The sequence below is a fragment of the Oncorhynchus nerka genome, linkage group LG24 (genome assembly GCF_034236695.1).
Source record: "Oncorhynchus nerka isolate Pitt River linkage group LG24, Oner_Uvic_2.0, whole genome shotgun sequence".
Taxonomy (NCBI): Eukaryota; Metazoa; Chordata; class Actinopteri; order Salmoniformes; family Salmonidae; genus Oncorhynchus; species Oncorhynchus nerka.
Window position 1 is genome coordinate 48,211,716 of NC_088419.1, and position 13,690 is coordinate 48,225,405.

The 13,690-nt window shown below is 41.6% G+C and overlaps 1 protein-coding gene across 2 annotated transcripts in view; it reads right to left on the reverse strand.

Moving 5' to 3' along the window:
- The window catches only part of LOC115108062 (ubiquitin carboxyl-terminal hydrolase 13-like), a 59,726-nt gene continuing 46,036 nt past the window's right edge, over positions 1 to 13,690 (reverse strand). For both annotated transcript variants that reach the window (XM_029631987.2, XM_029631986.2), the window contains exons 18-21: positions 5,671 to 5,840; positions 4,078 to 4,288; positions 3,292 to 3,376; positions 1 to 2,880 (exon numbers count right to left, since the gene is read on the reverse strand). In XM_029631987.2, coding sequence (XP_029487847.2) covers positions 2,784 to 2,880; positions 3,292 to 3,376; positions 4,078 to 4,288; positions 5,671 to 5,840 — 563 coding nt within the window. In that variant the 3' untranslated portion in view covers positions 1 to 2,783. The remainder of the gene's footprint in view (positions 2,881 to 3,291; positions 3,377 to 4,077; positions 4,289 to 5,670; positions 5,841 to 13,690) is intronic.

Here is a 13,690-nt window from a genome sequence, read left to right on the forward strand (position 1 = left end):
TCAACAAAATGTGTAGTTTATTGAACTATGCAAACATACATTACAAAAGTCAACTTTAAATAATCCCTTCAGGGAAACTGTATGTAATAAACTACAGAATGGGAACAAACTTGTTTGCAAAAAAGGCAAAGAAAAATCAAGTAAAAACAGGTGAAGTATCATTGAACATTTAGTTAAATGAAATAAAAGAAAAATACATGTATTGTACAGACCAAATGTCAACTTTTAGTGCACATGCTCACAGTAGGAAGGCATTTTGTGACAAAAGGTAAACCACTACCTTTCACAACCTCAAGAAATAGTGGTGGAGAGGAAGTGACAGATGAAGAGAGAGCTGAGAGAAGACAACACAGACGTCCTCCATAGCGATCAATTCCACAGTAAATGGAGAGCAAGAAGGTGAGCGGGCACCCTGCCAATCTAAAACAGCCAGAGTTGACCAGATGGGAGGAACCCCGGTAGAGGACAAAACGGTATAGAACTAGAATGCATAGAACACCCACCTCTCCTCAGCAATCAGACCGTTGTTTAATAAATGTAACTACTACACTGAACCGTCAAGGACCAGTAATGACAATCTTAGAATGGGACAGAGGGATTCATTCTATTCTTATTGAATAATAAACAAGTGTGGAAGGGAGATGGCAAAAACAAAGAGACCATGAAGAATTGCATAGGTAACAGAAGCAATTTATCAAGTAGTGTCTGACAAGGATGGGAGATCTTCAGGGATCGATTTGAGAGGGGGAATTGTAATCTTACCCAAAACAACTAAGGGCTCTAGTAAATCAAAACCATTATCTGGTTTCCCATTGTGGGTCTAAAAACATGATTCATCCTGCACAGCAAAAAAGTATGTTTGAGTTTATATGCAGTTTTAGTCTCTGAAAACATTGCATTGCGGAGTACATGAAACCGAAGGTGCATTATTGCAATGCAAGCACAATCATGTTCTTGACTCTTCCAGGAAACCTGCTTTGATGGAATACTACCCAGGTAAGTATTCAAAAGACAATAAAAAAAAGTAAAGGGTTTTTGATATGCGACATTGCAATCCACTACTCGATATGTAACAACTATACAATGAACTCTAGGCAACACTGCAGCTGGATTTTCTACTACAACCGGTTGATGAACTGTCTTTGATAGAGTGGCTGTATAGTGTTAGAATTTGGCATTAGTCGGGGGGGGGGGGGGGGGGGGTTGGTTGCAGTGAGCACAATAAGGAATACATTCAGCACAGCACCACGTCCTGAAGTATGAGAACACATTCTGAAACAAGTTGTAGGTCGTAACCTACAGTACGTGGTGTATGCTCAAGAGAAGAGATTCTGTCCCAGTGCATATTGCTATAATAATGAGGAAAACACAGATGGCTGTGTTCAAATGCATACATTCTACATTAAAAAGATGGCGGCATATCGAATATTAAAATGCGGTATTACTCAGTGTTTGAGGACTACAATAATTGGCAAACATTTACCTCATGCATCGTCTGTCCTTCCACAAAATGTAATCATATTAGGCGCTCAAACAAATGCCAACCAATACTGTATGCATGCATACACTATGTGTAATCAACATGGTCTGAGGAACACTTTGAAAATAGAAAGGTGATATAACAGTCATTTTTTGAGTTACAACCACAGTCACAGGCTTTTACCATATTGAAGAAAAGAAAATATCAGTTTAGGGTATGTGATTCAATTTATGCTCATGGTTCTATTTCTATGTGAAAAGGCAGGGATATAAAAAATTATGTCAAAGTGCTTTCAGATATTCAATTTAAAAAATGACATTCTCCAGGCAACTAAAACTTGACTCCAATTGTCATTGTACAGAAAATAGTTTGCCCAGAAAAACCTGCAAATTAAAACCAGACAGATACGACTAACCTCATTACAGGACATCGGACCCTCCAATAAGGGTATTACTTATTCAGTATCCATAATAGTTAAGAGTGGTTTTTCAACAAAAAAAATCTCTATTCTGACACTTGCCTATGCTGGCTATTTCTCTGCATTCAATGCCATCATTTTCTATCCTGCATCACATGTTAAGGGTTCCTGATATCCTTTTAATTCCCTATAGATGCAAAACATTCTCCAATATTCCGTTCTGCATGGCACATGCAAAGCTCCCAGCAGCATTGCGTTTTCTTTTTATCGAGTTCTGCTTTCAGGGCTAGCAGTGATTTGTGACCACTTTTGGACCATGCCCAACGTTTATAAAACGTACCACTTCAATAAAAATACAGGCACAGTAGCTTAAGGCATAGAAAATGTATAGTAAGATATATGCCGATACTAGAACTGAGGAGCACTCCGATAACTGAAATTGCACACATCCCTCTGTACCTACCAGGGGTGTCAAACTCATTCCATGGAGGGCCTAGTGTCTGTAGATTTTTGTTTTGTCTTTCAATTAAGACCTAGACAACCAGGTGAGGGGATGTCTTTACTAATTAATCAAGTACAAGGGAGGAGCAAAAATCCGCAGACACTTGGCCCTCCGTGGAATGAGTTTGACACTTGCCGCAGACAAATGACACGTTTCAATACACACAAGCACACGGGAATCACAGACATACAAAAAGCTAATTGCTTTCCCTTTTGACCGCACTTTCGGTTGCTCTTGAGTGACTTGGCTGAGTCGAGCGGTTCCTATCTTTTTTTGGCTGGTCTGGGGTGCGAGTGTTTCCATAATTTCCACTGTGGTCATCTTCCGGTCTTCTGGTTGTGAGGATGTGGTTCTCTAAGGTTGGAGGGTGGGGGGCGCTTGGTCTAGCTGCTAGACAGTCGACGGTAAAAGTAGATGTAGCCCAAGTCTTTTGGAGGCCTTTCTGACAAACACACTTTGTGGTCATTGAAGATCACCCATCTGACGTGGGGGGAGGGGGGGGGGGGAATAACATGGGTAACACATTGTGTTAAAACCTCATCTATACATTTAGTTTCGTCTTGATTTGCAAATGCCACATTGTAGACCACTAATTACAAAATGATCTAAGTAGTCTCTTAGGACAGTGTTTCCCAATCTGGTCGGTGAAGACAGCTAGCCGATCAAAGATAATACTTGATTGACTCCAACACTAGCAAACCCAACTCGTCAACTATGATCAAGCCCTTGATTAGTCTAAATCAGGAGTGCTAGTGTTGGAATAGATCAAAAATGTGCAATGCAACGGCTGGTGGAAACAGTCTCGTCTATATAATTCATTTTTTAATCCTTCATTGTGAAAGGGGATCTAGCAGAGATAAATGTAGAGTATGTACATTGTGGCCGACTTACCTTCCTTCCTTTTTGATGTGGCATACATAATGACCAGACATCGTGGACGCTCCGATGTGGCTGATGAAAGCAAAAAGCTCGTAACCTGTAAAACAGGAAGTCAAACCAAATTGTTACACAAAACTACAACTCCCTTGTGAACAGAACAGATTCATTTTGCCTACAGTATACCCATGAGAACAAGCTAGTAAAACTATCTAATCCCTATCTGATCATATTCAACCAATGCAGGTTGTAGTTGGAGAGACTGTGGTCCGTGATTTGCATTTCTGAGTTCAAAATCATATAGGCTGAGACCCTGAATAGAATCAGTCTCCTCAAACATGAAATCTTAAGCCAAACATGTGACGTAAAAACTGTGTGCTGTCAGAATGGAAGTGGAAAGAGAAGCCTTTCACAATTGGTGAAAGGATGGTTTTGTTCCAAATGTACCTGCAAACATAAATTGTTGCATCATATGGGTGCAGCAAGCAGTGAGCTTTATATTCAAAGCAGCTAAATAACTTTTTACCCAGCTCCTGTACCACATTTGTATTTGTGTAATTCTTCTCCTTTTGTCATTTCTCTCTTTATCGTTTTGCCCATAATGGTTATGGTTAGGCCTGGGGATGGTGGAGCTGACTCTAGATCAATGCATTTAGCCCAATGATTATGGTTAGGACTGGGGAGGGTGGAGCTGATCCTAGATTAGTGTCTCTAGAACATAATGGTTATGGTTAGGACTGGGGAGGGTGGAACTGACACTAGATCAGTCTTAGAGGTCAGAGGTCATGCAGAGTCACTCACGCCCGGGTCCGTCTTTGATCTGGGGGCCTGAGGCGTCCTGGTCTGGGGACAGTGTGGAGTCGCTGTGCGTGTTGGCATTGGAGAAGGCGCTGTCGTTGGGCTCCGTGGTATCGGCCATGTCAGACAGGGCATCGCTAGTCTCCTCCTCCTCCTCCTCCTCCCTTTCCGTGTGGGTGAAGATCCAGTCCAGCGCCCGCTCCAGGTTGTTTTTCTGAAACAACGAATGTTGGTGACACATCCTTTCACAAACCTATTTCAGTGGTTGATTACTGACAATACTTTCTGGTACTGGTAAAAAAAAAATTACACTACTACCTGCTTGTTTCGATGAATCCGAAAGAACCAAAAAGTCATAATTGGTAGGCTAAATTGTCATGTAATTACCATTATCAGTAGAATATGCTTCCTCTCTCCTCTAAGTCTTCTCAAATTCAGAGATCTCAGAAGATGGACAATTGTGACTGGCATGCTTCAAGAGAATGTAACAGGATTGAGAACATCAAGAGGGCACATTGGGGGGAATAATCTGATGCTGTCTGCTTTTTCTGGCCATGCACAGACAGGCAGTCAGTCAGACAGACAGACAGGCCAGTGAGGTTGAACACTTCCTGCGTGCTCACTGGGCTATTATTAGAAGACCCTGGAGACCCTCTAATGTTTCACACTCCTACATAACTCACGAGGATCCTAGGCTTTTTCATGAGAAGAAAATGGATGGCAAGGGGTGTTGGAGGTGTTAGGAATGGTAATACAAGGAAATCAGAGGGTCTGTTTTCGTAGAGAACGTGGGATCTATTTTATGCTGACAAGGGCAGGTGACTGATGAAAAAGAGATAAAAAAAAGGCACCATCTTAAAATAGCAGCCACTATAATGGAATTCAACGTTTATACAATTCATAACGGAATTGAATGAATTAGGTTTCATTCGAGGTACATTGGAGGAACACACAAACAAATGCATAAAAATAACTGTGCTAAAATGACTGTGCGCGTATGACACACAACAATCTGACTCATAGAACTGAAAAGCTGAACGAGCCTAGCTATATGCACCATGTCGGGCTCGATGCTTGGACTATTTGTAAACAGCATGTAGAACAGGGATCTCAAGCAACCAAGGACATGAAGGAGTTATTAAAACTGCAATATATCAAGTAAACAAGCAGGCCAGCCAAGTTGTTAATAGCTGAGAGGGCATGATTCTCCAGCACGGTTTGGCACTATAGAAAGCCACTCCCCATCATTCTTACATCAATGGCCCAAATATAAATAGCAGGCCAAATGTCTGAGAGAGAAATAAAACATATTGGTTAAAAGTTTTGGGGGATATTAACCTACTTAAAACATGATAAGTCTCCCTTTCCATCTTTGCAAGGTTTTAGCTACAGAACAGGCTTTGGAAAGATGGTTTATTTTCCATATTCCACAACACAGTATATATATCTCTACGATAATTCAAATCTGAAAAAGTCAAATTAAAAACCACCAAAGCACTACTCCCTACTGAATGCTTCCTAGACCAGGACAATATCATTTTTGTGTTGTTTCACCAGAGTGAGTGTGAGCAGCAGGAGAGAAAGAGAGCCACTGACCGTGGCTTTTAGGGCCTGGACGGTGTGGCGGCGGGGGAAGCCCATGGAGGTGAGGATGGCGATGCTCTCCTCTGGAGGATGGTTGTCCAGGGGGGTGGCAGCCAGGCCCGAGCTGGCCACGGAAGGGCCGGGCTCCATGAAGGTTGGCAATGCCAGGGGCTCAGCAAAGTCTGGAAAAGAGGAAAGAAGGAGAAATCTCTACTATAAACATGGTACATAATAAATCAGTAAATCACCCATTCAAACAAGGGTCAAATCAGGAAGAGCACAATTACACAAGGATGTGTTCCTAAGGCCTCATCAGCCTGGTTATTTTTGGGTTATCATAGTCCATAGTCACCTAATTAATATAGGTCATTGTTAGTACAAGTATGGCATGTTCAGCTTAAGAGAGCCTGTTTGTGTCGGTCTGCCTATTTGTCCTTGAATCTCTTGGCGAGCTGTAAAGGAGGGGCTTGCTCACTGGGTTGTGTTTGTGAGAGAGAAAAAAAGCCTCTTCATTAGTAACTTTCCAACAATACCACTCTGTATGCAGAAGTGACTATAATATTGTTTAAGACAAACTTATAAATCCACTTTAAAAAATATAACAAACAGGGTACAGAAATTAAAAGGAGTAGTTCACAATTTTACAACTAGATTTTAGACGGTTCCTTAACCTGAAGGTAGTCTATGGGCCAAGAGAATCTGTAATCGAGGTTTCCATTTTCTTTAAACAGACACTTCAGCTAACTTTAGTCACCACAAGCTAACAATCAATGGAAGTGATGACCTGAAATCAACTCCATATTTGGTTTGATGTTACTAAGGATTATGCGCATTTTCGCAGCTTTTTGTTAAAAATCGCGCAACATTTCAGTGTCCTGCTACTCATGCCAGGAATATAGTATATGCATATGATTAGTATGTGTGGATAGAAAACACTCTGACGTTTCTAAAACTGGTTAAATCACGGCTGTGACTATAACAGAACGTGCGTTTCATCGAAAAGCACAGGACAATCTGATCACTGAAAATGGGAAAATATATCCATGCGCCACTTCAACCCATTGTTGAATGGGAACTACATTAAATGAGGCCGAGGTTGCAATACCTACAGCTTCCACACGATGTCAACAGTCTTGTCATTTGCCTACGATTTGTTTCTTGGTCAAACGGACACGAGGCAGTGCATTTCTTCCGGTCTCTGACCGGATATTTTGGTTGAGAAATATTTGGACATGATATCAGGACGTGGAGCTATTGAATATACATCGCCCCGTGATCATTTTGATAGATTATTAACGTTTACTAATACCTAAAGTTGCATTACAAAAGTATTTCGAAGTGTTTTGTGAAAGTTTATCGTCGACTTTTTTAATTTAAAAAAATGACGTTGCGTTATCAAACTCCGTTTTTTCCTTGATTACACAGTCTTCATAGATCGATATCTAGGCTATATATGGACCGATTTAATCGAAAAAAAGACCCAATAGTGATGTTTATAGGACATCTAGGAGTGCCAAGAAAGAAGCTCGTCAAAGGTAATGAATGTTTTATATTTTATTTCTGCGTTTTGGGTAGCGCCGGCTACCGCAAAATCTGTCGTTTTAAGTGGCGTTGCAGTACTTTGGGGGTACATGCTATCAGATAATAGCTTCTCATGCTTTCGCCGAAAAGCATTTTACAAATCTGACTCGGTAGCTAGATTCACAACGAGTGTAGCTTTAATTCAGTACCTTGTATGTGTATTTTAATGAAAATTTGAGTTTTATCAAAAACTATACGCGGCGCACTTGAAATTTCCGCTGATTTGATTCCCACAGCGGGAGCTAGTCCCTAACAAGGTGATTTGGCCATTTAAAAACAAAACATGTACACATGCCCCCATCACTTCCATTGATAGTTAGCTTGTGGTGACTAAAGTTAGCTCAAGTTAAGGAGAACTGAACCATGGTCTACAGTTTCTCCTGGCCCATAGACTACTTTCAAGGTGAAGAATCATCTAACATCAAGCTGGAAAATAGTGAACTACTCCTTTAATACAGAGTTTATTAAACAACTGTAATAAAGCTGGATTTCAGGGAGAGTGCAAAAGAGACTGGCTGATGCCTCATGCATATTAAAAAGCTGATATGCGACTTCCTAACTGCACTTCCACACAAGCAATTAAGAATTTAGGAGGTAGTAAAACAAAAACAGATGGCAGTTTTAAAAATGTGGATCCCTCCACAGCCTCAGAGGATCTAGATCATTTTTCTAACCTCTCTGGATTACATATTGGATCACAAAATAAATATATACAACTTCTACAAAAGTGATATTTTAAATCAGAACTGGTTCTCTAGCAGATTAGTAAGAATATTATTTTTATATTTGACCTTTATTTAACTAGGCAAGTCAGTTAAGAACACATTCTTAATTTCAATAACGGCCTAGGAACAGTGGTTCTGCCTGTTCAGGGGCAGAACGACAGATTTGTACCTTGTCAGCTCGGGGGTTTGAACTTGCAACCTTCCGGTTACTAGTCCAATGCTCTAACAACTAGGCTACCCTGCCGCCCAATATCTCACCCCATGTTCAAGAATGGCCTTTTTCCCTTTATTGAGATTATAACCTTCACTTTCGGTTATTATAAAATGAAATCTCCAAAATAAGCCATAGAATGTTGGTTGCAATTTCTGTTTAATCCACCAGAAAAGACAACAAATATTACAAGAAATATTATGGTTAAACTCAAATATACAAATTGATTTAAAAAATGTTTTGGGTTTATTCATTTTTTAAACGGTATAATCTTTGTAAATGATATCATAAATAGGACTCGTGGAGTTATGAAACACATGCAGCTAACAAACATGTATGGAAATGTTTGCTCGACAACAAACTAAATCTCAGCATTACCGCAAAAAAATGTAAGAGGCAAGTGGAAGGGGGAGAAATAATAATTCTCAAAAAGATGGGGATCAAAGATATCGGCACCCCTGTTTTTAATACCGTTCAATGCCTTACCTTGCGAGGATAATGGCACAGAGCCTTTTTCTAAAATGTTTTATGAAATTGGAGGGATCTTACACCATTCCTCCATACATAATCTTTTCAGATCCTTGATATCCTTCGTCTGCGCTTATGGACTGACCACCTCAATTCAAAACATGTTTTCAAGGGGTTCAAGTCCGGAGACAGATGACCATTGCAAAATGTTGATTTTAATAGTCAATTAACCATTTATTTGTGGATTTGGATGTGTGCTCTAGTTTATTGTCTTGCTGGAAGATCCACTTGCGGCCAAGTTTCAGCCTCCTGGCAGAGGAAACCAGGTTTTTGACTAAAATGCTGTGGTACTGGGTTCATGATGTTGTTGACCTTAACAAGGCCGCCAGGACCAGTGGAAGCAAAATTGCCCCATAACATCAAAGATCCACCACCATATTTTATAGAAGGTATGGGGTTATTTTCTGCATATGCATCTTTCAATGCAAAACCCACCACTGGTTTGTGTGGCCAAAGAGCTCTATTTTCATGTCATCTGACCAAAGCTCCGGTTCCAATCCAAGTGCCAATGCCGTTTAGCAAACTCAGGGCATTTACATTTGTTGGATGACATGAACATTGAGCTCTCTACTTGTCCTGGGACCCTTGTTAAGGTTTGGTTTTAATTCCAGTTATTCTACAAATTAATTGATTTACAGTTCAGATTTACAGTTCATATAAAGAAATCATTCAATTGATATAAATAAATGAGGCCCTAATCTATGGATTTCACATGGTTGGGAATACAGATATTCATCTGTTGATCATAGAAACCTTAAAAATAAGGTAGGGGCATGTATCAGAAAACCAGAAAAGTCAGCGGGACATCTCCTTCACATAGAGTTCATCAGGCTGTTGACGGTGGCCTATGGAATGTTGTCACACTCCTCTTCAATGGCTGTGTGAAGTTGCTGGACAGTAGCAGGAACACGCTGTCATACACGTTGATTCAGTGCATCCCAAACATGTTCAATGGGTGACACATCTGGTGAGTATGCAAGCTGTGGAAGTACTGGGACATTTTCAGCTTCCAGGAATTGTGTACAGATCCTTGCGACATGAGGTCGTCGTGCATTATGCTGAAACATGAGGTGATGGTGGCGAATTAATGGCACGATAATGGGCCTCAGGATTTCATCACAGTATCTGTGCATTCAAATTGCCATCTATAAAATGCAATTGTGTTCGCTGCCCATAGCTTATGCCTGTCCATACCATAACCCCACTATGTGTCACGCCGTTCACAACATTGACATCAGCAAACCGTGCATCCACACGATGCCACACACAGTCTGCAGTTGTGAGGCCGGTTGGACTTGATGTCAAATTCTCTAAAATGACGTTGAAGCCAGCTGATGTTAGAGAAATTAACATGAAATTCTCTGGCAACAGCACTGGTGCAGTCCTGCAGTCAAGCATGCCAATTGCACGCCCCCTCAAAACTTCAGACATCTGTGGCATTGGATTGTGAGACAAACATTTCTGAAGTTAAGAGGGAGCATGCAAATGGCATGCTGACTGCAGGACTGTCTACCAGAGCTGTTGCCAGAGAATTGAATGTTAATTTCTCTACCATAAGCCACCTCCGTTGTTTTAGAGAACTTGGCAGTACATCCAACTGGCCTCACAACCTCAGACCACGTGTAACCACACCAGCCCAGGAACTCCACATCTGACTTCTTCACCTGGAGGATCGTATGAGACCAGCCACCCGGACAGGTGATGAAAATGTGGGTTTGCACAACTGAATCATTTCTGCAGATGAAAGGTTTGTCACATATGCTGAGCACTTGTTGGCTGCTTTTCCTTCACTCTGTGGTCCAACTCATCCCAAACCATCTCAATTGGGTTGAGGTCATATGATGCAGCACTCCATCACTCTCCTTCTTGGTCAAATAGCCCTTACACATCCTGTATGTGTGTTGGGCCATTGTCCTGTTGAAAAACAAATAAACTCAATCCAGCTGGGATGGTGTATCGCTGTAGAATACTGTGGTAGCCATGCTGGTTAAAGTGTGCCTTGAATTCTAAATAAATCACTGACAGTGTCACCAGCAAAGCACCCCCACACCTTCTTCTCCATGCTTCATGGTGAGAACCACACATGCGGAGATCATCCGTTCACCTACTCTGTGTCTCACAATGACACAGCAGTTGGAACCAAAAATTTCACATTTGGACTCATCAGACCAAAGAACAGATTTCCACCGGTCTAATGTCAATTGCTTGTGTTTCTTGGCCCAAGCAAGTCTTCTTATTATTGATGTCCTTTAGCAGTAGTTTCTTTGCAGCAATTAGACCATAAAGGCCTGATTCACACAGTCTCCTCTGAACAGTTGATGTTGAGATGTCTGTTACTCTGAATAATTTATTTGGGCTGCAATTTATGAGGCTGGTTACTCCTCTGAACGTATCCTCTGCAGCAGAGGTAACTCTGGGTCTTCCTTTCCTGTGGCGGTCTTCATGAGAGCCAGTTTCATCATAGCGCTTGATGGTTTTTGCGACTGCACTTGAAGAAACTTTAAAAGTTCCTCAAATGTTCCCCATTGACTGACCTTCATGTCTTACAGTAATGATGGACTGTAATTTCTCTTTGCTTATTTGAGCTGTTCTTGCCATAATATGGACATGGTCTATTTCCAAATAGGGCTACATTGTCACAACACAACTGATTGGGTCAAATACATTAAGAAGGAAAGAAATTCCACAGATTAACTTTTAAGAAGGCACACCTGTTAATTGAAATGCATTCCAGGTGACTACCTCATGAAGCTGGTTAAGATAATGCCAAGAGTGTGCAAAACTGTCATCAAGGCAAAGGGTGATTACTTTTAAGAATCTCAAATATAAAATATATTTTGATTTGTTTAACACTTTTTTTATGTGTCATATGTGTTATTTCATAGTGTTGTCTTCACTATTATTCTACAATGTATAAAATAAAATAAAGAATGAGTATGTGTGTCCAAAATTCTGACTGGTACTGGATTCATTTTTCTTTTAAGCTAGCTAAATACAATTTATGTTAGCATGCTAACACACAAAAGCGCTTTAGTAATGGACATTAAAACAATCTATTTACATTGTTTTTATTTTTTATTTTATTTCACCTTTATTTAACCAGGTAGGCTAGTTGAGAACAAGTTCTCATTTGCAACTGCGACCTGGCCAAGATAAAGCATAGCAGTGTGAACAGACAACACAGAGTTACACATGGAGTAAGCAATTAACAAGTCAATAACACAGTAGAAATAAAATGGGCAGTCTATATACAATGTGTGCAAAAGGCATGAGGAGGTAGGCGAATAATACAGTTTTGCAGATTAACACTGGGGTGATAAAAGATCAGATGGTCATGTACAGGTAGAGATATTGGTGTGCAAAAGAGCAGAAAAGTAAATAAATAAATAAATCAAATTTAAAAAAACAGTATAAAAACAGTATGGGGATGAGGTAGGTGAAAATGGGTGGGCTATTTACCAATAGACTATGTACAGCTGCAGCGATCGGTTAGCTGCTCGGATAGCTGATGTTTGAAGTTGGTGAGGGAGATAAAAGTCTCCAACTTCAGCGATTTTTGCAGTTCATTCCAGTCACAGGCAGCAGAGTACTGGAACGAAAGGCGGCCAAATGAGGTGTTGGCTTTAGGGATGATCAGTGAGATACACCTGCTGGAGCGTGTGCTACGGATGGGTGTTGCCATCGTGACCAGTGAACTGAGATAAGGCGGAGCTTTACCTAGCATGGACTTGTAGATGACCTGGAGCCAGTGGGTCTGGCGACGAATATGTAGCGAGGGCCAGCCGACTAGAGCATACAAGTCGCAGTGGTGGGTGGTATAAGGTGCTTTGGTGACAAAACGGATGGCACTATGATAGACTGCATCCAGTTTGCTGAGTAGAGTGTTGGAAGCCATTTTGTAGATGACATCGCCGAAATCGAGGATCGGTAGGATAGTCAGTTTTACTAGGGTAAGCTTGGCGGCGTGAGTGAAGGAGGCTTTGTTGCGGAATAGAAAGCCGACTCTTGATTTGATTTTCGATTGGAGATGTTTGATGTGAGTCTGGAAGGAGAGTTTGCAGTCTAGCCAGACACCTAGGTACTTATAGATGTCCACATATTCAAGGTCGGAACCATCCAGGGTGGTGATGCTAGTCGGGCATGCGGGTGCAGGCAGCGATCGGTTGAAAAGCATGCATTTGGTTTTACTCGCGTTTAAGAGCAGTTGGAGGCCACGGAAGGAGTGCTGTATGGCATTGAAGCTCGTTTGGAGGTTAGATAGCACAGTGTCCAATGACGGGCCGAAAGTATATAGAATGGTGTCGTCTGCGTAGAGGTGGATCAGGAAATCGCCCGCAGCAAGAGCAACATCATTGATATATACAGAGAAAAGAGTCGGCCCGAGAATTGAACCCTGTGGCACCCCCATAGAGACTGCCAGAGGACCGGACAGCATGCCCTCCGATTTGACACACTGAACTCTGTCTGCAAAGTAATTGGTGAACCAGGCAAGGCAGTCATCCGAGAAACCGAGGCTACTGAGTCTGCCGATAAGAATATGGTGATTGACAGAGTCGAAAGCCTTGGCGAGGTCGATGAAGACGGCTGCACAGTACTGTCTTTTATCGATAGCGGTTATGATATCGTTTAGTACCTTGAGCGTGGCTGAGGTGCACCCATGACCGGCTCGGAAACCAGATTGCACAGCGGAGAAGGTACGGTGGGATTCGAGATGGTCAGTGACCTGTTTGTTGACTTGGCTTTCGAAGACCTTAGATAGGCAGGGCAGGATGGATATAGGTCTATAGCAGTTTGGGTCCAGGGTGTCTCCCCCTTTGAAGAGGGGATGACTGCGGCAGCTTTCAATCCTTGGGGATCTCAGACGATATGAAAGAGAGGTTGAACAGGCTGGTAATAGGGGTTGCGACAATGGCGGCAGATAGTTTCAGAAATAGAGGGTCCAGATTGTCAAGCCCAGCTGATTTGTACGGGTCTAGGTTTTGCAGCT